At 52.2% G+C, this 23,656-nt stretch overlaps 1 protein-coding gene across 1 annotated transcript in view; it reads right to left on the bottom strand.

The window, feature by feature from the left end:
* Nucleotides 1–16,651, bottom strand: part of agbl5 (AGBL carboxypeptidase 5) — a 38,569-nt gene extending 21,918 nt beyond the window's left edge. Inside the window, 7 exon segments of the mRNA XM_046337427.1 lie at nt 7,644–8,217; nt 8,472–8,650; nt 8,857–9,034; nt 12,160–12,323; nt 13,576–13,747; nt 13,990–14,229; nt 16,547–16,651. Coding sequence (XP_046193383.1) covers nt 7,644–8,217; nt 8,472–8,650; nt 8,857–9,034; nt 12,160–12,323; nt 13,576–13,747; nt 13,990–14,186 — 1,464 coding nt within the window. The 5' untranslated portion in view covers nt 14,187–14,229; nt 16,547–16,651.
* Between the last annotated feature and the right edge of the window lie 7,005 nt (nt 16,652–23,656).

The following is a 23,656-nucleotide window of genomic DNA, read 5'->3' as shown; positions in this document are numbered from 1 at the left end:
CCTCTCCCCAGCCTCCCTCTCCCCAGTCTCACTCTCCCTCTCCCCAGCCTCCCTCTCCCCAGCCTCCCTCTCCCCAGTCTCCCTATCCCCAGTCTCCCTCTCCCCAGTTTCCCTCTCCCCAGTCTCCCTCTCCCCAGTTTCCCTCTCACCAGTTTCCCTCTCCCAGTCTCCCTCTCCCCAGTCTCCCTCTCCCCAGTCTCCCTCTCCCCAGCCTCCCTCTCCCCAGCCTCCCTCTCCCCAGCCTCCCTCTCCCCAGCCTCCCTCTCCCCAGTCTCCCTCTCCCCAGCCTCCCTCTCCCCAGTCTCCCTCTCCCAGTCTCCCTCTCACCAGTCTCCCTCTCCCCAGCCTCCCTCTCCCCAGTCTCCCTCTCCCCAGTCTCCCTCTCCCCAGTCTCCCTCTCCCCAGTCTCCTCTCCCTCTCCCCAGCCTCCCTCTCCCCAGCCTCCCTCTCCCCAGTCTCCCTCTCCCCAGTCTCCCTCTCCCCAGTCTCCCTCTCCCCAGTCTCCCTCTCCCCCCCAGTCTCCCTCTCCCCAGTTTCCCTCTCACCAGTTTCCCTCTCACCAGTCTCCCTCTCCCCAGTCTCCCTCTCCCCAGTCTCCCTCTCCCCAGTCTCCCTCTCCCCCAGTCTCCCTCTCCCCAGCCTCCCTCTCCCCAGCCTCCCTCTCCCCAGCCTCCCCTCTCCCCAGCCTCCCTCTCCCCAGTCTCCCTCTCCCCAGCCTCCCTCTCCCCAGCCTCCCTCTCCCCAGTCTCCCTCTCCCCAGCCTCCCTCTCCCCAGCCTCCCTCTCCCCAGCCTCCCTCTCCCCAGTCTCCCTCTCCCCAGTTTCCCTCTCCCCAGTCTCCCCTCTCCCCAGTCTCCCTCTCACCAGTCTCCCTCTCCCCAGTCTCCCTCTCCCCAGTCTCCCTCTCCCCAGTCTCCCTCTCCCCAGTCTCCCTCTCCCCAGTCTCCCTCTCCCCAGCCTCCCTCTCCCCAGTCTCCCTCTCCCCAGCCTCCCTCTCCCCAGTCTCCCTCTCCCCAGTCTCCCTCTCCCCAGTCTCCCTCTCCCCAGTCTCCCTCTCCCCAGTCTCCCTCTCCCCAGTCTCCCTCTCCCCAGCCTCCCTCTCCCCAGTCTCCCTCTCCCCAGCCTCCCTCTCCCCAGTCTCCCCCAGTCTCCCTCTCCCCAGTCTCCCTCTCCCCAGTCTCCCTCTCCCCAGCTCCCTCTCCCCCTCCCCAGTCTCCCTCTCCCCAGTCTCCCTCTCCCCAGTCTCCCTCTCCCTCTCCCCAGCCTCCCTCTCCCCAGCCTCCCTCTCCCCAGCCTCCCTCTCCCCAGCCTCCCTCTCCCCCAGTCTCCCTCTCCCCAGTCTCCCTCTCCCCAGTCTCCCTCTCCCCAGTCTCCCTCTCCCCAGCCTCCCTCTCCCCAGCCTCCCTCTCCCCAGCCTCCCTCTCCCCAGCCTCCCTCTCCCCAGCCTCCCTCTCCCCAGCCTCCCTCTCCCCAGTCTCCCTCTCCCCAGTCTCCCTCTCCCCAGTCTCCCTCTCCCCAGTCTCCCTCTCCCCAGCCTCCCTCTCCCCAGCCTCCCTCTCCCCAGCCTCCCTCTCCCCAGCCTCCCTCTCCCCCAGTCTCCCTCTCCCCAGTCTCCCTCTCCCCAGTCTCCCTCTCCCCAGTCTCCCTCTCCCCAGCCTCCCCTCCCCCCAGTCTCCTTCTCCCCAGTCTCCCTCTCCCCAGTCTCCCTCTCCCCAGTCTCCCTCTCCCCAGTCTCCCTCTCCCCAGCCTCCCTCTCCCCAGTCCCCAGTCTCCCCAGCCTCCCTCTCCCCAGTCTCCCTCTCCCCAGTCTCCCTCTCCCCAGCCTCCCTCTCCCCAGCCTCCCTCTCCCCAGTCTCCCTCTCCCCAGCCTCCCTCTCCCCAGTCTCCCTCTCCCCAGCCTCCCTCTCCCCAGTCTCCCTCTCCCCAGTCTCCCTCTCCCCAGTCTCCCTCTCCCCAGTTTCCCTCTCCCCAGTCTCCCTCTCCCCAGTCTCCCTCTCCCCAGTCTCCCCTCTCCCCAGCCTCCCTCTCCCCAGCCTCCCCTCTCCCCAGCCTCCCTCTCCCCAGCCTCCCTCTCCCCAGCCTCCCCAGTCTCCCCCAGCCTCCCTCTCCCCAGTCTCCCTCTCCCCAGTCTCCCTCTCCCAGTCTCCCTCTCCCCAGTCTCCCTCTCCCCAGTCTCCCTCTCCCCAGTCTCCCTCTCTCCCTCTCCCCAGTCTCCCTCTCCCCAGTCTCCCTCTCCCCCCAGCCTCCCTCTCCCCAGTCTCCCTCTCCCCAGTCTCCCCTCCCCAGCCTCCCTCTCCCTCTCCCCTCTCCCCAGTCTCCCTCTCCCCAGCCTCCCTCTCCCCAGTCTCCCTCTCTCCCCAGTCTCCCTCTCCCCAGCCTCCCTCCCCCAGCCTCCCTCTCCCCAGTCTCCCTCTCCCCAGTCTCCCTCTCCCCAGCCTCCCTCTCCCCAGTCTCCCTCTCCCCAGCCTCCCTCTCCCCAGTCTCCCTCTCCCCAGTCTCCCTCTCCCCAGTCTCCCTCTCCCCAGTCCCTCCCCCAGTCTCCCCTCCCCAGTCTCCCTCCCTCTCTCCCCAGTCTCCCTCTCCCCAGTCTCCCTCTCCCCAGTCTCCCTCCCCAGTCTCCCTCTCCCCAGTCTCCCTCCCCAGCTCCCTCCCCCAGTCTCCCTCTCCCCAGTCTCCCTCTCCCCAGCCTCCCTCTCCCCAGTCTCCCTCTCCCCAGCCTCCCTCTCCCCAGCCTCCTCTCCCCAGCCTCCCTCTCCCCAGCCTCCCTCTCCCCAGCCTCCCTCTCCCCAGCCTCCCCCTCTCCCCCAGTCTCCCTCTCCCAGTCTCCCTCTCCCCAGTCTCCCTCTCCCCAGTCCTCCCTCTCCCCAGTCTCCCTCTCCCCAGTCTCCCTCTCCCCAGTCTCCCTCTCCCCAGTCTCCCTCTCCCCAGCCTCCCTGTCTCCCTCTCCCCAGCCTCCATGTCTCCCTCCCTCTCTCCCCCAGTCTCCCTCTCCCCAGCTCTCCCCCAAGTCTCCCCAGTCCATCTCCCCTCCCCCCAGTCTCCCTCCTCCCAGCTCTCCCCCAGTCTCTCCCTCTCCCCAGTCTCCCAATCTCCCCAGTCTCCCTCCTCCCAGCCCATCTCTCCCCAGTCTCCCTCTCCCCTCCCCAGTCTCCCTCTCCCCAGCCTCCCTCTCCCCAGCCTCCCTCTCCCCTCTCCCTCCCCAGTCTCCCTCTCCCCAGTCCCTCCCCCAGTCTCCCTCTCCCCAGTCTCCCTCTCCCCAGTCTCCCTCTCCCCAGTCTCCCTCTCCCCCTCCCCAGTCTCCCTCTCCCCAGTCTCCCTCCCTCTCCCCCAGTCCCTCTCCCTCCTCCCTCTCCCCAGCCTCCCTCTCCCCAGTCTCCCTCTCCCCAGCCTCCCTCTCCCTCTCCCCTCCCCAGCCTCCCTCTCCCCAGTCTCCCTCTCCCCAGTCTCCCTCTCCCCAGTCTCCCTCTCCCCAGTCTCCCTCTCCCCAGTCTCCCTCTCCCCAGTCTCCCTCTCCCCAGCCTCCCTCTCCCCAGTCTCCCTCTCCCCAGTCTCCCTCTCCCCAGCCTCCCTCTCCCTCTCCCCAGTCTCCTTCTCCCCAGTCTCCCTCTCCCCAGTCTCCCTCTCCCCTGTCTCCCTCTCCCCAGTCTCCCTCTCTCCCCAGCCTCCCTCTCCCCAGCCTCCCTCTCCCCAGTCTCCCTCTCCCCAGCCTCCCTCTCCCCAGTCTCCCTCTCCCCAGTCTCCCTCTCCCCAGTCTCCCTCTCCCCAGTCTCCCTCTCCCCAGTCTCCCTCTCCCCAGTCTCCCTCTCCCCAGTCTCCCTCCCCTCTCCCCAGTCTCCTCTCCCCAGCCTCCCTCTCCCCAGTCTCCCTCTCCCCAGTCTCCCTCTCCCCAGTCTCCTCCCTCTCCCCAGCCTCCCTCTCCCCAGTCTCCTCCCTCTCCCCAGCCTCCCTCTCCCCAGTCTCCCTCTCCCCAGTCTCCCTCTCCCCAGTCTCCCTCTCCCCAGTCTCCCTCTCCCCAGTTTCCCTCTCCCCAGTCTCCCTCTCCCCAGTTTCCCTCTCACCAGTTTCCCTCTCCCAGTCTCCCTCTCCCCAGTCTCCCTCTCCCCAGTCTCCCTCTCCCCAGTCTCCCTCTCCCCAGCCTCCCTCTCCCCAGTCTCCCTCTCCCCAGCCTCCCTCTCCCCAGCCTCCCTCTCCCCAGCCTCCCTCTCCCCAGTCTCCCTCTCCCCAGTCTCCCTCTCCCCAGTCTCCCTCTCCCCAGTCTCCCTCTCCCCAGTCTCCCTCTCCCCAGTCTCCCTCTCCCCAGCCTCCCTCTCCCCAGTCTCCTCTCCCTCTCCCCAGCCTCCCTCTCCCCAGTCCCTCTCCCCAGCCTCCCTCTCCCAGTCTCCCTCTCCCCAGTCTCCCTCTCCCCAGTTTCCCTCTCCCCAGTCTCCCTCTCCCCAGTTTCCCTCTCCCCAGTCCCTCCCTCTCCCCAGTCTCCCTCTCCTCCCCAGTCTCCCTCTCCCCAGTCCCTCTCCCCAGTCTCCCTCTCCCCAGTCTCCCTCTCCCCAGTCTCCCTCTCCCCAGTCTCCTCTCTCCCCCCAGTCTCTCCCAGCCCTCAGCCTCCCTCTCCCCAGCCTCCCTCTCCCCAGTCTCCCTCTCCCCAGCCTCCCGCTCCCCAGTCTCCCTCCCCAGTCTCCCTCTCCCCAGTCTCCCTCTCCCCAGTCTCCCTCTCCCCAGTCTCCCTCTCCCCAGTCTCCCTCTCCCCAGCCTCCCTCTCCCCAGTCTCCCTCTCCCCAGTCTCCCTCTCCCCAGTCCCTCCCCCCTCTCCCCAGTCTCCCTCTCCCCAGTCTCCCTCTCCCCAGTTTCCCTCTCCCCAGTCTCCCTCTCCCCAGCCTCCCTCTCCCCAGCCTCCCCTCCCCAGTCTCCCTCTCCCCAGCCTCCCTCTCCCCAGTCTCCCTCTCCCCAGTCTCCCTCTCCCCAGTCTCCCTCTCCCCAGTCTCCCTCTCCCCAGTCTCCCTCTCCCCAGCCTCCCTCTCCCCAGTCTCCCTCTCCCCAGTCTCCCTCTCCCCAGTCTCCCTCTCCCCAGCCTCCCTCCCCCAGTCTCCCTCTCCCCCAGTCTCCCTCTCCCCAGTCTCCCTCTCCCCAGTCTCCCTCTCCCCAGTCTCCCTCTCCCCAGTCTCCCTCTCCCCAGTCTCCCTCTCCCCAGCTCCCTCTCTCTCCCCAGCCTCCCTCTCCCCAGTCTCCCTCTCCCCAGTCTCCCTCTCCCCAGCTCCCTCTCCCCAGTCTCCCTCTCCCCAGTCTCCCTCTCCCCAGTCTCCCTCTCCCCAGTCTCCCTCTCCCCAGTCTCCCTCTCCCCAGTCTCCCTCTCCCCAGTCTCCCTCCCTCTCCCCAGTCTCCCTCTCCCCAGTCTCCCTCTCCCCAGTCTCCCTCTCCCCAGCCTCCCTCCCCCTCCCCAGTCTCCCTCTCCCCAGTCTCCCTCTCCCCAGCCTCCCTCTCTCCCTCTCCCCAGTCTCCCTCTCCCCAGTCTCACTCTCCCTCTCCCCAGCCTCCCTCTCCCCAGTCTCCTCTCCCTCTCCCCAGCCTCCCTCTCCCCAGCCTCCCTCTCCCCAGCCTCCCTCTCCCCAGTCTCCCTCTCCCCAGTTTCCCTCTCCCCAGTCTCCCTCTCCCCAGTCTCCCTCTCCCCAGTCTCCCTCTCCCCAGTCTCCCTCTCCCCAGTCTCCCTCTCCCCAGTCTCCCTCTCCCCAGTCTCCCTCTCCCCAGCCTCCCTCTCCCCAGTCTCCCTCTCCCCAGCCTCCCTCTCCCCAGCCTCCCTCTCCCCAGCCTCCCTCTCCCCAGCCTCCCTCTCCCCAGCCTCCCTCTCCCCAGCCTCCCTCTCCCCAGTCTCCCTCTCACCAGTCTCCCTCTCACCAGCCTCCCTCTCCCCAGCCTCCCTCTCCCCAGTCTCCCTCTCCCCAGCCTCCCTCTCCCCAGTCTCCCTCTCCCCAGCCTCCCTCTCCCTCTCCCCAGTCTCCCTCTCCCCAGTCTCCCTCTCCCCAGTCTCCCTCTCCCCAGTCTCACTCTCCCTCTCCCCAGCCTCCCTCTCCCCAGCCCCCCTCTCCCCAGCCTCCCTCTCCCCAGCCTCCCTCTCCCCAGCCTCCCTCTCCCCAGTCTCCCTCTCCCCAGTCTCCCTCTCCCCAGTTTCCCTCTCCCCAGTCTCCCTCTCCCCAGTTTCCCTCTCACCAGTTTCCCTCTCACCAGTTTCCCTCTCCCCAGTCTCCCTCTCCCCAGCCTCCCTCTCCCCAGCCTCCCTCTCCCCAGCCTCCCTCTCCCCAGCCTCCCTCTCCCCAGCCTCCCTCTCACCAGTCTCCCTCTCACCAGTCTCCCTCTCCCCAGCCTCCCTCTCCCCAGTCTCCCTCTCCCCAGCCTCCCTCTCCCCAGCCTCCCTCTCCCCAGTCTCCCTCTCCCCAGCCTCCCTCTCCCTCTCCCCAGTCTCCTTCTCCCCAGTCTCCCTCTCCCCAGTCTCCCTCTCCCCAGTCTCCTCTCCCTCCCCAGCCTCCCTCTCCCCAGCCCCCTCTCCCCAGCCTCCCTCTCCCCAGCCTCCCTCTCCCCAGCCTCCCTCTCCCCAGTCTCCCTCTCCCCAGTCTCCCTCTCCCCAGTCTCCCTCTCCCCAGTCTCCCTCTCCCCAGCCTCCCTCTCCCCAGCCTCCCTCTCCCCAGTCTCCCTCTCCCCAGCCTCCCTCTCACCAGTCTCCCTCTCCCCAGCCTCCCTCTCCCCAGCCTCCCTCTCCCCAGCCTCCCTCTCCCCAGTCTCCCTCTCCCCAGTCTCCCTCTCCCCAGCCTCCCTCTCCCCAGCCTCCCTCTCCCCAGTCTCCCTCTCCCCAGTCTCCCTCTCCCCAGTCTCCCTCTCCCCAGTCTCCCTCTCCCCAGTTTCCCTCTCACCAGTTTCCCTCTCCCCAGTTTCCCTCTCCCCAGTCTCCCTCTCCCCAGTCTCCCTCTCCCCAGTCTCCCTCTCCCCAGTCTCCCTCTCCCCAGCCTCCCTCTCCCCCTCCCCAGCTCCCTTTTCTCTTGTGTGGATAAAAAATGTTTTACACTTTATTCAATTGGAGAAGATAAAATATACCCTACGGGGTTCTTCTGTCAAATTCTACCGAATGAGGCAACCTTTCTTTACCTATGTAGAGACACTGCAATTTCCCCCCTCTACATTCTCCCAAGTCCCCCTCTCCAAGTCTCCCTCTCCCCAGCCTCCCTCTCCCCAGTCTCCCTCTCCCCAGTCTCCCTCTCCCCAGTCTCCCTCTCCCCAGTCTCCCTCTCCAAGTCTCCCTCTCCCCAGCCTCCCTGTCTCCCTCTCCCCAGCCTCCATGTCTCCCTCTCCCTCCCCAGCTCTCTCCCCTTCCATCTCCCCAAGTCGCCCCCCCAGTCTCCCTCCTCCCAGCTCTCTCCCCAAGTCTCCCAAACTCCATCTCCCCATGTCGCCCCCCAAGTCTCCCTCCTCCCAGCTCTCTCCCCAAGTCTCCCTCCCTCTCTCCCCTCAATCTCCCAATGTCACCCCCCCCCAAGTCTCCCTCCTCCCAGCTCTCTCCCCAAGTCTCCCTCCCTCGCTCTCCCCAAGTCTCCCTCCCTCTCTCTCCCCAAGTCTCCCTCCCTCTCTCTCCCCAATTCTCCCTCCCTCTCTCTCTCTCTCTCTCACCTGCTGGTTTTCGTCTGATAGGCTGTTGCCGTACATGAAGCAGCCGCGTTTGGAAGCGTGGCCATGCAGGTCCACGTAATAGGCCACTCCCCCCTCCTGCGCAGGGATTGGTTCCCCGGCTATGACTGACATCTCCAGAGGTACTGATGTGGGCGTGGACTCTGAGACGCTCTGCGAATCATTCTCGTCTTCACAGCACCTTCCATCCCCCTGCCCCTCCCTCTTCCCGGTCTCCATGGTTACCCAGGCGATCTCCTCCATAACCATGGCAATCTCTGAAGGGGCGGGGTTAGAGTCTTTATCAGCGTTCCGTTGGTTGAGGCTGAGTTCCAAAGGGGTGAGGTGTGGGGCAGGGCTCTGATTGGTGGGTTTGGTGCTGAGGGGAGGTGCTTGAGGTGGGTTGTAGGTGTGTGTGTTAGAGTGTGTGTTGATGTGCGTGTTGGAGTGTGTGTGTGTGGTGCGGTTGTGTGTGTGGTGGTAGAGCAGCAGTGTTTTAGCAGCGTAGATGGAGGGGTGGAGATCAGGACTAGGGTTCAGATACTGTCTGTTCAGATTCACCCCTCTAGAGTCAGTCCTGGGGAGGGAGACAGTGAGAGAGGGAGACAGTGAGAGAGGGAGACAGTGAGAGAGGGAGACATTGAGAGAGGGAGACATTGAGAGAGGAAGACAGTGAGAGAGGGAGACAGTGAGAGAGGGAGACAGTGAGAGAGGGAGACAGTGAGAGAGGGAGACAGTGAGAGAGGGAGACAGTGAGAGAGGGAGACAGTGAGAGAGGGAAAAAATATAACATTTTCATCAAAACAACAGGAATGTTGAGCGTGTGTGTACCTGTAGTGTCCGCGTACCACCCCGTCCGGGTTCAGCATGGGGATGAGTTTGAAGACAAACATGTTGCGGAGTGTGTGAGCTCTGGGGTCGTCATGACGCAGAATGAAGTTTAAAAAGCCCTTAAAGACAAACGATGACGGCGTCTCCCCCGGGTGTACACGACTACTGAGGAAAAACACCTACACACACACACACAGACACTATGATCAATAGACGAGTCTGATGCAGAGACCTTACTGATTAAACATCACCCTGTGGTCAGGGTGTGTGTGCATTTTGTGACTGTGTGCGTGACTGTGTGCGTGACTGTGTGCGTGACCGTGTGCGTGACCGTGTGCGTGACAGCGTGCGTGACTGTGTGCGTGACTGTGTGCGGGTGGGTTACCTGTTTGCCAGTGAAGCGATGAGGTCGTGGGGTCTCTGCATCAGGAAACAGTTTGTCCAGGCGGTGTTCTCTCTCTTCCTGCATGCCGAGACAGCTGGTGACCGTCAGCAGATCCACTCTGTTACCATCCAGAGAGTGACACAACACCTCCCTGTGGAAGTATACACTGTCACCACACCTGGAGGGGGAGAGAGAGATGAATAGACAGACTACAAATTACAATTGGCTAAACTTAAAAACTCTTTAACATCATCCTCGGCTCTGGCATCTTCCCCCATATTTGGAACCAATGACTGAGCACCTCAAACCACAAAAAGTGGAGACAAATTTGACCTCAATAACTACTGTGGGAGAAGCGTCAACAGCAACCTCGGGGAAATCCTCTGCATTATCATTAACACCAAACTCGTACATTTCCTCAGTGAAAACAATGTACTTATCAAATGGTCTTTTTACCAAATTACCATAAGTCAGACCATGTATTCACCCTGCACACAATAATTGACAAACAAACAAACCAAAACAAAGGCAAAGCCTTCTCATGCTTTGTTGATTTCAAAAACGCCTTCGACTCAGTTTGGCATGAGGCATTTGGCTATTCAAATTGATGGAAAGTGGTGTTGGGGGTAAAACATACGACATTATAAAATCCATGTACACAAACAACAAGTGTGCGGTTAAAATAAGGCAAAAAACACACACATTTCTTCCCATACGGCCGTGTGGTGAGACAGGGATGCAGCTTAAGCCCCACCTTCTTCAACATACAGTATATATCAACGAATTGGCGAGGGCACTAGAACAGTCTGCCGCACCCGGCCTCACCCTACTAGAATCTGAAGTCAAATGTCTACTGTTTGCTGATGATCCGGTGTTTCTGGCCCCAACCAAGGAGGGCCTACAGCAGCACCTAAATCTTCTGCACAAATTCTGCCAGACCTGGGCCCTGACAGTAAAACAAAATAATTATGTTCCAAAAAAGGTCCAGTCGCCAGGACCACAAATATAAATTCCATCTAGACACCGTTGCCTTAGAGTACACAAAACAACCGATGCATACCTCAGCCTAAACATCATTAACTTCCACAAAGCTGTGAACGATCTGAGAGACAAGGCAAAAATAGCCTCCTATGCCATCAAAAGGAACATAAAATTCGACACACCAATTAGGATCTGCCTAAAAACACTTGAATCAGTCATAGAACCCATTGCCCTTTATGGTTATGAGGTCTGGGGTCCGCTCACCAACCAAGAATTCCCAAAAAGGGACAAACACCAAATTGAGTTTCTGCATGCAGAATTCTGCAAAAATATCTGTGTACACCGTAGAACACCAAATAATGCCTGCAGAGCAGAATTAGGCCGATACCCGCTAATTATCAACATCCAGAAAAGAGAAGTTAAATTCTACAACCACCTAAAAGGGAGCGATTCCCAAACCTTCCACAACAAAGCCTTCACCTACAGAGAGATGAACCTGGAGAAGAGTCCCCCTAAGCAAGCTGATCCTGGGGCTCTGTTCACAAACACCAACAGACCCCACAGAGCCCCAGGACAGCAGCACAATTAGACCCAACCAAATCAAAAGAAAACAAAACACATCTGAAAGAATTAACAAAAAAACAGTGCAAACTAGAATGCTGTTTGGCCCTAAACAGAGAGTACACAGTGGTAGAATACATAACCCCTGTGACTGACCCATACTTAAAGAAAGCTTTGACTATGTACAGACTCAGTGAGCAAAGCCCTGCTATTGAGAAAGGATTGCCGTAGGCAGACCTGGCTCTCAAGAGATGTGCACACTGTGCACACTGCCCACAAAATGAGGTGGAGACTGAGCTGCATTTCCTAAACTCCTGACAAATGTATGACCATATTAGAGACACATATTTCCCTCAGATTACACAGATCCGCACAGAATTTCAAAACAAATCCAATTTTGATAAACTCCCATATCTACTGGGTGAAATTCCACAGTGTTCCATCACAGCAGCAAGATTTGTGACCTGTTGCCACGAGAAAAGGGAAACCAGTGAAGAACAAACACCTCTGTAAATACAACCCATATTTATGCTGATTTATTTTCCCTTTTGTACTTGAACTATTTGCATATCATTACAACAATGTACAGTCGTGGTCAAAAGTTGAGAATGACGCAAATATTAATTTCCACAAAGTCTGCTTCATCAGTGTCTTTAGATATTTTTGTCAGATGTTACTATGAAACACTGAAGTATAATTACAAGCATTTCATAAGTGTCAAAGGCTTTTATTGACAATTACATGAGAAACTACACCACACATGAATGGTCTCAGGATGCTTTACTGTTGGCATGACACAGGACTGATGGTAGCGCTCACCTTGTCTTCTCCGGACAAGCTTTTTTCAGGATGCCCCAAACAATCGGAAAGGGGATTCATCAGAGAAAATGACTTTACCCCAGTCCTCAGCAGTCCAATCCCTGTACCTTTAGCAGAATATCAGTCTGTCCCTGATGTTTTTCCTGGAGAGAAGTGGCTTCATTGCTGCCCTTCTTGACACCAGGCCATCCTTCAAAAGTCTTTGCCTCACTGTGCGTGCAGATGCACTCACACCTGCCTGCTGCCATTCCTGAGGAAGCTCTGTACTGGTGGTGCCCCGATCCCGTAGCTGAATCAACTTTAGGAGACGGTCCTGGCGCTTGCTGGACTTTCTTGGGCGCCCTGAAGCCTTCTTCACAACAATTGAACCGCTCTTCTTGTAGTTCTTGATGATCCGATAACTGGTTGATTTAGGTTCAATCTCACTGGCAGCAATACCCTTGCCTGTGAAGCCCTTTTTGGGCAAAGCAACAATGACGGCACGTGTTTCCTTGCAGGTAACCATGGTTGACAGAGGAAGAACAATGATTCCAAGCACCACCCTCCTTTTGAAGCTTCCAGTCTGTTAGTCTGTGTGTACCTGGGTGTGAGCGTGGCTGTGTCAGGGTATCTCTGGTCCAGTTGTGTCAGTGTGTGTGTATGTGTGTGTGTACGTGTGCGTGTGTGTGTGTGTGTGTGTGTGTGTGTGTGTGTGTGTGTGTGTGTGTGTGTGTGTGTGTGTGTGTGTGTGTGTGTGTGTGTGTGTGTGTGTGTGTGGCTGTGTCAGGGTATCTCTGGTCCAGTTGTGTCAGTGTGTGTGTGTGTGTGTGTGTGTGTGTGTGTGTGTGTGTGTGTGTGTGTGTGTGTGTGTGTGTGTGTGTGTGTGTGTGTGTGTGTGTGTGTGTGTGTGTGTGTGTGTGTGTGTGTGTGTGCGTGCGTGCGTGCGTGCGTGTGTGTGTGTACCTGGGTGTGAGCGTGGCTGTGTCAGGGTATCTCTGGTCCAGTTGTGTCAGCAGGTCTTGACTCTCGCTGTAGGAGAAGGGGAAACTGAAGGAGAAGAAGGTGGTCGCTCCTTTCACTTCCAACAGACGATGGGTAAACGACAGGATGAACTGATTATCCACCATCTGAGGTGGAGAGGAGAAACCTTTTGTCAACCAATAACCCAGAGATTTAGTCCATGCATCTGTAAATATTCTGTGTGTGTATAGTGGTATAATGTGTGTATATAGTGGTATAACGTGTGTATAGTGGTATAATGTGTGTATATAGTGGTATAATGTGTATATAGTGGTATAACGTGTATATAGTGGTATAACGTGTATATAGTGGTATAACGTGTATATAGTGGTATAACGTGTATATAGTGGTATAACGTGTGTATAGTGGTATAATGTTTATATATAGTGGTATAATGTGTATATAGTGGTATAATGTGTATATATAGTGGTATAATGTGTGTATAGTGGTATAATGTGTGTATATAGTGGTATAATGTGTATATAGTGGTATAATGTGTATATAGTGGTATAATGTGTATATAGTGGTATAATGTGTGTATAGTGGTATAATGTGTATATATAGTGGTATAATGTGTATATAGTGGTATAATGTGTATATATAGTGGTATAATGTGTATATAGTGGTATAATGTGTATATATAGTGGTATAATGTGTATATAGTGGTATAATGTGTGTATATAGTGGTATAATGTGTATATAGTGGTATAATGTGTGTATATAGTGGTATAATGTGTGTATATAGTGGTATAATGTGTGTATATAGTGGTATAATGTGTATATAGTGGTATAATGTATGTATAGTGGTATAACGTATGTATAGTGGTATAACGTGTATATATAGTGGTATAATGTGTATATAGTGGTATAACGTGTATATAGTGGTATAACGTGTACATAGTGGTATAACGTGTATATAGTGGTATAACGTGTGTATAGTGGTATAATGTGTGTATATAGTGGTATAACGTTTATATATAGTGGTATAATGTGTATATAGTGGTATAATGTGTATATATAGTGGTATAATGTGTGTATAGTGGTATAACGTGTGTATAGTGGTATAACGTGTATATAGTGGTATAACGTGTGTATAGTGGTATAATGTGTGTATATAGTGGTATAACGTTTATATATAGTGGTATAATGTGTATATAGTGGTATAATGTGTGTATATAGTGGTATAACGTGTATATAGTGGTATAACGTGTGTATAGTGGTATAACGTGTGTATAGTGGTATAACGTGTGTATAGTGGTATAACGTGTATATAGTGGTATAACGTGTGTATAGTGGTATAATGTGTATATAGTGGTATAACGTGTATATAGTGGTATAACGTGTGTATAGTGTGTATACCTCGTATGTGGGTCTGTCCCGTACTCTCTCCCAGCGTGTCCTACCAGGTACAGTCTTGACTAGAGGAGCCATTCCCTGGTTGTACAGTTTACTCTGCTTGTTCATATTCATTACATTGACCTTCAGCAGTCGCCCCGGCAAAGCACCACGCACACTGAAGTAGAACCAGGACCTGCAACACACACAGAGGAGGCTCTATTCCTCAGAGCCCAGAGGAGGCTCTATTCCTCAGAGCCCAGAGGAGGCTGTATTCCTCAGAGCCCAGAGGAGGCTGTATTCCTCAGAGCCCAGAGGAGGCTGTATTCCTCAGAGCCCAGAGGAGGCTCTATTCCTCAGAGCCCAGAGGTGTGTTGTTGGTTAGACATATTGTTCTACCTGTCCAATTGTGTGTGTGTGTTTGAGTTGCTAGGTTACCTGTTTCCATTCTCGTGTTCTGTCCCGGCACAGTCAGGGCGCGTCCAGACATTAAACTCGTAGTCGGGGGTGCTGCTAAGGGTTGTGGAAGTGGGACAGGTGGCGTCGGAGGGGAAGGAGTCAACCTTCTCCACGCGGCCCAGGTTTCCAGAGTCAAACCTGGAGCTGAACACCACGCTTCCAACACGAACCTCCATGACCTCTGACCTAACCTCGGGGCCGGCTGGTACTCACACCACCCTGTTGGAGATAAATACACCACCCTGTTGGAGATAAACACACCCACCCTGTTGGAGATAAACACACCCACACTGTTGGAGATAAATACACCACCCTGTTGGAGATAAATACACCACCCTGTTGGAGATAAACACACCCACCCAGTTGGAGATAAACACACCCACCCAGTTGGAGATAAACACACCCACCCAGTTGGAGATAAACACACCCACCCAGTTGGAGATAAACACACCCACCCTGTTGGAGATAAACACACCCACCCTGTTGGAGATAAACACACCCACCCTGTTGGAGATAAACACACCCACCCTGTTGGAGATAAACACACCACCCTTTTGGAGATAAACACACCACCCTGTTGGAGATAAACACACCACCCTGTTGGAGATAAACACACCACCCTGTTGGAGATAAACACACCACCCTGTTGGAGATAAACACACCACCCTGTTGGAGATAAACACACCAACAATAAACACACCACCGTGTTGGAAATAAACACACCACCGTGTTGGAGATAAACACACCACCCTGTTGGAGATAAACACACCCACCCTGTTGGAGATAAACACACCACCCTGTTGGAGATAAACACACCACCCTGTTGGAGATAAACACACCCACCCTGTTGGAGATAAACACACCCACACTGTTGGAGATAAATACACCACCCTGTTGGAGATAAATACACCACCCTGTTGGAGATAAATACACCACCCTGTTGGAGATAAACACACCCACCCAGTTGGAGATAAACACACCCACCCAGTTGGAGATAAACACACCCACCCTGTTGGAGATAAACACACCACCCTGTTGGAGATAAACACACCCACCCTGTTGGAGATAAACACACCACCCTTTTGGAGATAAACACACCACCCTGTTGGAGATAAACACACCACCCTGTTGGAGATAAACACACCACCCTGTTGGAGATAAACACACCACCGTGTTGGAAATAAACACACCACCGTGTTGGAAATAAACACACCACCGTGTTGGAGATAAACACACCACCCTGTTGGAGATAAACACACCCACCCTGTTGGAGATAAACACACCACCCTGTTGGAGATAAACACACTCACACCACCCTGTTGGAGATAAACACACCACCGTGTTGGAGATAAACACACCACCGTGTTGGAGATAAACACACTCACCCTGTTGGAGATAAACACACCCACCCTGTTGGAGATAAACACACCCACCCACCCTGTTGGAGATAAACACATCCACCCTGTTGGAGATAAACACATCCACCCTGTTGGAGATAAACACATCCACCCTGTTGGAGATAAACACACCATCCTGTTGGAGATAAACACACCACCCTGTTGGAGATAAACACACCCATCCTGTTGGAGATAAACACACCATCCTGTTGGAGATAAACACACCACCCTGTTGGAGATAAACACACCACCCTGTTGGAGATAAACACACCCATCCTGTTGGAGATAAACACACCCACCCTTTTGGAGATAAACACACCCACCCTGTTGGAGATAAACACACCCATCCTGTTGGAGATAAACAGACCCACCCTGTTGGAGATAAACACACCCACCCACCCTGTTGGAGATAAACACACCCACCCACCCACCCTGTTGGAGATAAACACACCCACCCACCCTGTTGGAGATAAACACACCCACCCTGTTGGAGATAAACACACCCACCCTGTTGGAAATAAACACACCACCGTGTTGGAAATAAACACACCACCCTGTTGGAAATAAACACACCCACACAAAATCAACATGCCATCTTCTAGAAACCAGAAGCTGACATCCCCTTGCAACTACAGACCCGGACAAGCCATCTGCTCTACCTACAAAGACCCAGTCACAGAGGAAGAAGTAGTGAAACATCTACCAAAGCGCCATGCTCTACCAACTGAGCTACAAACCATCTCCCTAGCTGTCTGTGCCTGGAGGCTTGCTGCCAGGACTGAGGCTGGTTGGTTCTATTGTTGCTGTCTGAACGGACAAAAAGCCTCGCTAGCAAAACATTAGCGGGCCAGTGGTCTGACTTTGATTTCAAACGACGTTCCTCGGATAATTTAAACAAGTGTTAACGTTACAACCTAACAAAATCCCCACGTCTGTCAGAAAGGTAGGATGTGTTGACATTTTGGTTTGGATGCTCTAACGTCACAGGCTTGCTTAATTAACGTAACGCAGCGAGCAGACAGGTAAGGAAATCAAACAAAAGCACGGGAATGTACAATATCGTCACCACTCGATCGATGCAATCTCAGTAGAAACGTGCACAGAAACACCGACTTAGTTATTTGTAACGATAATCTTACTTATTGGTGAACGATGCTCATTTTTGGGGCGTTCGTGTCTTTCCGGATCACCAAACAGCTCTTTAAACCCAAACAAACCCACCAGTAGCTGAGAAACAACAACACGGTAGCTGATTGGCTCAGGCAGGAGGAAGAAGGCCACGTCAGAGCAAGGCGAACGCAGATTGGTTGACTCGGCTCGAGATCAATATTAAACCTGGACATGTATTCAACCACCAATGGCGTGTTTTTGTAGGCACTAACTCCGCCATTGTTCGTTGTTGATAAAACCTAGGGAAAATGAATGGAAGATTTGTAGGGTTTTTGGATAAACGCTGTAAATAGGGTATGTGGTGAACATAGGCCGAGGATATCTTATACGATTTGAGATAATCTTAATGAGATCATCTTAATCAGCTAATGTCACTATCATCACTTTTTGTTCATTTTGAAGCGTCATTTAAAATTAAAATAAATCACAAAGGCTTCAAAATTCATGAAGGTCATGTTAACTGACTGATATTAGATTAAAGAACGAAACATATAATATCTCCTAAGCCTGAGTTAACCAACCAGGGATGTTGCCTCATATTGTTATATAGTATATTAACAAAAGTATGTGGACACACCTTCAAATGAGTGGATTTGGCTATTTCAGCCTTTCCCGTTGCTGACAGGTGTATAAAAAAAATCGAGCACAGGTCCATGCAATCGCCATAGACAAACAGTGGCAGTAGAATGGCCTTACTGAAGAGCTCAGTAACTTTCAATGTGGTATCATCATAAAATGCCACCTTTCCAACAAGTCAGTTCATCAAATTTCTGCCCTGCTAGAGCTGACCCAGTCAACAGTAAGTGCTGTTATTGTGAAGTGGAAATGTATAAGAGCAATAATAGCAACAATGTTCATCCACGACTACGTGGCTGTGCATGACTCCAACACCATCATTACGTTTGCAGGAAACAACGTTGGTAGGCCTGATCACTGTCAACGATGAGGCAGTCTACAGGTAGGAGGTCAGAGACCTGGCAATGTGGTGCTTGGAGAACAACCTCTCCCTCAATGTCAGCAAGACAAAGGAGCTGACCGTGGACTACAGGAAACGGAGGGCCAACACACCCTCATTCACATCGACAGGCCTGTAGTGGAGTGGGTCGAGAGCTTCAAGTTCCTCGATGTCCACATCACTAAGCACCTATCATCGTCCAAACACACCAACACCCAACACAGTCGTGAAGAGGGTACGACAATGTCTCTTCCCCCTCAGGAGGCTGATTTTGCATGAGCCCTCTGATCCTCAAAATGTTCTACAACTGCACCATTGAGAGCATCTTGACTGGCTGCATCGCCTCTTGGTACGGAAACTGCATGAAATCTGACCGCAAGGCATTACAAAGGGTATGGCATAAAGCCCAGTACATCACTGGGGCCAAGCTCCCTGCCATCCAGGACCTCTATACCAGGTGGTGTCAGAGGGTAGCGTATACAGCCCAGTACATCACTGGGGCCAAGCTCCCTGCCATCCAGGACCTCTATACCAGGCGGTGTCAGAGGGTAGTGTATACAGCCCAGTACATCACTGGGGCCAAGCTCCCTGCCATCCAGGACCTCTATACCAGGCTGTGTCAGAGGCCCTACAAATTGTCAAAGACTCTAGCCACCCAAGTCATAGACAGTTCTCTCTGCTAATGTACGGCAAGCAGTACCAAGCGCCAAAAGGCTCCTGAACAGCTTCTACCGCCAAGCCATACGACTCCTGAACAGCTTCTACCGCCAAGCCATACGACTCCTGAACAGCTTCTACCGCCAAGTCATACGACTCCTGAACAGCTTCTACCGCCAAGCCATACGACTCCTGAACAGCTTCTACCGCCAAGCCATAGGACTCCTGAACAGCTTCTACCGCCAAGCCATACGACTCCTGAACAGCTTCTACCGCCAAGCCATACGACTCCTGAACAGCTTCTACCGCCAAGCCATACGACTCCTGAACAGCTTCTACCGCCAAGCCATACGACTCCTGAACAGCTTCTACCGCCAAGTCATACGACTCCTGAACAGCTTCTTCTTATGGCTCGATAAAAGACAGTACTGTGCAGCCATTTTCATCGACCTTGCCAAGGCTTTCGACTCTGTCAATCACCATATTCTTATCGGCAGACTCAGTAGCCTCGGTTTTTCTGATGACTGCCTTGCCTGGTTCACCAATTACTTTGCAGACAGAGTTCAGTGTGTCAAATCGGAGGGCATGCTGTCCGGTCCTCTGGCAGTCTCTGTGCCACAGGGTTCAATTCTCGGGCCGACTCTTTTCTCTGTATATATCAATGATGTTGCTCTTGCTGCGGGCGATTCCCTGATCCACCTCTACGCAGACGACACCATTCTATATACTTCCGGCCCGTCCTTGGACACTGTGCTATCTAACCTCCAATCGAGCTTCAATGCCATACAACACTCCTTCCGTGGCCTCCAACTGCTCTTAAACGCTAGTAAAACCAAATGCATGCTTTTCAACCGTTCGCTGCCTGCACCCGCACGCCTGACTAGCATCACCACCCTGGATGGTTCCGACCTTGAATATGTGGACATCTATAAGTACCTAGGTGTCTGGCTAGACTGTAAACTATCCTTCCAGACTCATATCTAACATCTCCAATCGAAAATCAAATCTAGAGTCGGCTTTCTATTCCGCAACAAAACCTCCTTCACTCACGCCGCCAAACTTACCCTAGTAAAACTGACTATCCTACCGATCCTCGACTTCGGCGATGTCATCTACAAAATTGCTTCCAACACTCTACTCAGCAAACTGGATGCAGTTTATCACAGTGCCATCCGTTTTGTCACTAAAGCACCTTATACCACCCACCACTGCGACCTGTATGCTCTAGTCGGCTGGCCCACTGGCTCCAGGTCATCTACAAGTCCATGCTAGGTAAAGCTCCGCCTTATCTCAGTTCACTGGTCACGATGGCAACACCCATCCGTAGCACGTGCTCCAGCAGGTGTATCTCACTGATCATCCCTAAAGGCAACACCTAATTTGGCCGCCTTTCCTTTCAGTTCTTGCTGCCTGTGACTGGAACGAATTGCAAAAATCGCTGAAGTTGGAGACTTTTATCTTCCTCACCAACTTCAAACATCTGCTATCTGAGCAGCTAACCAATCGCTGCAGCTGTACATAGTCCATCGGTAAATAGCCCACCCAATTTACCTACCTCATCCCCATACTGTTTTTATTTATTTACTTTTCTGCTCTTTTGCACAATAGTATGTCTACCTGCACATGACCATCTGATCTTTTATCACTCCAGTGTTAATCTGCTAAATTGTAATTATTCGCCTACCTCCTCATGCCTTTTGCACACAATGTATATAGACACTTTTTTCTCTTTTTTTTCTACTGTGTTATTGACTTGTTTATTGTTTACTCCATGTGTAACTCTGTGTTGTTGTCTGTTCACACTGCTATGCTTTATCGTGGCCAGGTCGCAGTTGTAAATGAGAACTTGTTCTCAACTAGCCTACCTGGTTAAATAAAGGTGAAATAAAAATAATTTTAAAAATGAGGATGGAAAATTAAATGCATATATTGAAGCAACATCTCAAGACATCAGTCAGGAAGTTAATGCTTGGTCGCAAATGTGTCCTCCGAATGGACAATGACCCCAAGCATACTTGCAAGGAAAGGTGTGGCAAAATGGCTTAAGGACAACAAAGTCAAGGTATTGGAGTGGCCATCACAAAGCCCTAACCTCAATCCTACAGAACATTTGTGGGCAGAACTGAAAAAGCATGTGCGAGCAAGGAGGCCTACAAACCTGACTCCATTACACCAGCTCTGTCAGGAGGAATGGGCCAAAATTCACCCAACTTATTGTGGGAAGCTTGTGGAAGGCTACCCGAAGTGTTTGCCCCAAGTTAAACAATTTAAAGGCAATGCTACAAAATACTAATTGAGTGTATGTAAACTTCTGACCCACTGGGAATGTGATGAAAGAAATATTAGCTGAAATAAAGACATCTTTCTCTCTACTATTATTCTGACTATTCACATTCTTAAAATAAAGTGGTGATCCTAACTGACCTAAAACAGGACATTTTTACTAGGATTAAATTTCAGGAATAGTGAAAAACGGAGTTTAAATGTATTTAGCTAAGGTGTATGTAAACTTCCGACTTCAACTGTACGTGTCTGTCTCTAACCTGTCTAACCTCTATCTACCTACCTGTCTGTCTCTTACCTGTCTAACCTCTATCTACCTACCAGTCTGTCTCTTACCTGTCTAACCTTTATCTACCTACATGTCTGTCTCTAACCCGTCTAACCTCTATCTACCTATCAGTCTGTCTGTTACCTGTCTAACCTCTATATACCTACCTGTCTAACCTCTATCTACCTACCTGTCTGTCTCTTACCTGTCTAACCTCTATCTACCTACCTGTCTGTCTCTTACCTGTCTAACCTCTATCTACCTACCTGTCTGTCTCTTACCTGTCTAACCTCTATCTACCTACCTGTCTGTCTCTCTTTGCTCCATTCATCTTTCCCTCGATCCTGACTAGTCTTCCAGTCCCTGCCGCTGAAAAACATCCCCACAACATGATGCTTCCACCAACATGCTTCACCGTAGCCTAGTGCCAGGTTTCCTCCAGATGTGACACTTGGCATTCAGGCTAAAGAGATCAAGTCTGGTTTCATCAGACCAGAGAAACTTGACCAGAGAAAACAATTCAAATTCCTGGTTTTTGCTCTGACATGCACTGTGTGTGTCTTTCCAAATCATGTCCAATCAATTGAATTTACAACAGGTGGACTCCAATCAAGTTGTAGAAACATCTAAAGAATAATCAATGGAAACAGGATGTACCTGAGCTCAATATCAAGTCTCAAAGCAAAGGGTCAGAATACTTATGTAAATAAGGAATTTCTGTTTATTATTTTTAATACATTTGCAAACTTCTCCAAATACCTGTTTTCGCTTTGTCATTATGGAGTATTGTGTGTAGATTGATGAGTTAGCATTTTTACTTGATCCATTTTAGAATAAGGCTGTATAACGTATTTAGCAATGAAGCCACAGATAGGAACATCACTGTTCTCCTTGTGGATAGCCTCATTACTACCTGGTACCCCTGCACATTGACTCAGAATGTGTACTTCTGCACACTGACTCAGTACTGGTACTCCTGCACACTGACTCAGTACTGGTACCCCTGCACATTGACTCAGTCCTGGTACCTCTGCACATTGACTCAGTACTGGTACCCCTGCACATTGACTCAGAATGGGTACTTCTGCACACTGACTCAGTACTGGTACCCCTGCACACTGACTCAGTACTGGTACCCCTGCACACTGACTCAGTACTGGTACCCCTGCACACTGACTCAGTACTGGTACCCCTGCACATTGACTCAGTCCTGGTACTCCTGCGCATTGACTCAGTCCTGGTACTCCTGCACATTGACTCATTACTGGTACTTCCTGTATATAGCCTCATTTCTAACTGGTACTCCTGCACATTGACTCAGCTCTGGTTCCCCTGCCCATTGAATCAGTTCTGGTTCCCCTGCCCATTGAATCAGTTCTGGTTCCCCTGCCTATTGAATCAGTTCTGGTTCCCCTGCCCATTGAATCAGTTCTGGTTCCCCTGCCTATTGAATCAGTTCTGGTTCCCCTGCCCATTGAATCAGTTCTGGTTCCCCTGCCTATTGAATCAGTTCTGGTTCCCCTGCCTATTGAATCAGTTCTGGTTCCCCTGCCCAGGGGCTGCAGTGGAGAAGGTGAAAAGCTCCTCGGTGTGCACATCACAGACAACCTGAAATGATCCATCCACACAGACAGCGTGATGAAGAAGGCACAACACCGCCTCTTCAACCTCAGGACGCTGAATAAATTTGGCTTGGCCCCTAATACCCTCACAAACTTCAACAGATGCACCATTGAGAGCATACTGTCAAGACTGTTGGTGAAGCTGGTTGAGAGAATGCCAAGAGTGTGCAGAGCTGTCATCAAGGCAAAGGGTGGATTTTTGAAGAATCTCAAATATAAAATATATTTGGATTTGTTTAACACTTTTTTGGTTACTACATGATTTCCTATGTGTTATTTCATAGTGTTGATGTCTTAACTATTATTCTATAGTAAAAATAAAGAAAAACTCTGGAATGAGTAGCTGTTCTCAAACCTTTCACCGGTAGTGTATATACAGTACCAGTCAATAGTTTGGACAAATGCTGGTTAAGTGTGTTATTTCAATCTTTTGTCTTGCCCATTTATCCTCTGAATGACATACATACATACATACATACATACATACATACATACATACATACATACATACATACATACATACATACATACATACATACATACATACATACATACATACATACATACATACATACATACATACATACATACATACATACATACATACATACATACATAATCCATGTCTCAAGGCTTAAACATCCTTCTTTAACCTGTCTCCTCCCCTTCATCTACACGGACTGAAGTGGATTTAACAAGTGACATCAATAAGGGATCATAGTTTTCACCTGGATTCACCTGATCAGTCTGCCATGGAAAGAGCAGGTGTTCCTAATGTTTTGTACACTCAGTGTATGTATTCTAGTCAAAGCTCATCCTATATACCTTGTGTTGTACACCCTTTTCTATTCATATACTGTCTATACACACATCATATACATACTGTATATATTTATATTCCGGATTCTGACATTGCTCGTTCGGATATTTCTTAATACCTTTATTTTTTGGATGTGTGCGTATTGTGTTGTATTGTTAGACATAGAAACATAGACATTTCGCTGCACCGGCTAAATATGTGTTCTCGACCAAATACAATTTGATTTGCATTGTAACGGGGCTGTGTTAGGCAACACGCGGGATCAAACACTTTTAAAAGTGTCCTCCTGTGTTACGCATACTATTCTCTCTGTCTGATTGGAAAGCCTGCTATTTATTTATTCTCCCTCGTTATAAAGAGAACTAACTGCACTGAGACGTCACAAAGCCATTGGCCTTGTGACGTCACACGGGCTAGGTGACGTCACAAAGCCAATGTCCTTGTGACGTCACACGGGCTAGGTGACGTGGCACC

This window comes from Oncorhynchus gorbuscha, unplaced genomic scaffold, assembly GCF_021184085.1.
Source record: "Oncorhynchus gorbuscha isolate QuinsamMale2020 ecotype Even-year unplaced genomic scaffold, OgorEven_v1.0 Un_scaffold_1406, whole genome shotgun sequence".
In the NCBI taxonomy this organism is placed as follows: domain Eukaryota; kingdom Metazoa; phylum Chordata; class Actinopteri; order Salmoniformes; family Salmonidae; genus Oncorhynchus; species Oncorhynchus gorbuscha.
Note: the sequence above shows the minus strand (reverse complement) of the source record. Positions and strands in the feature narration are given on the sequence as shown.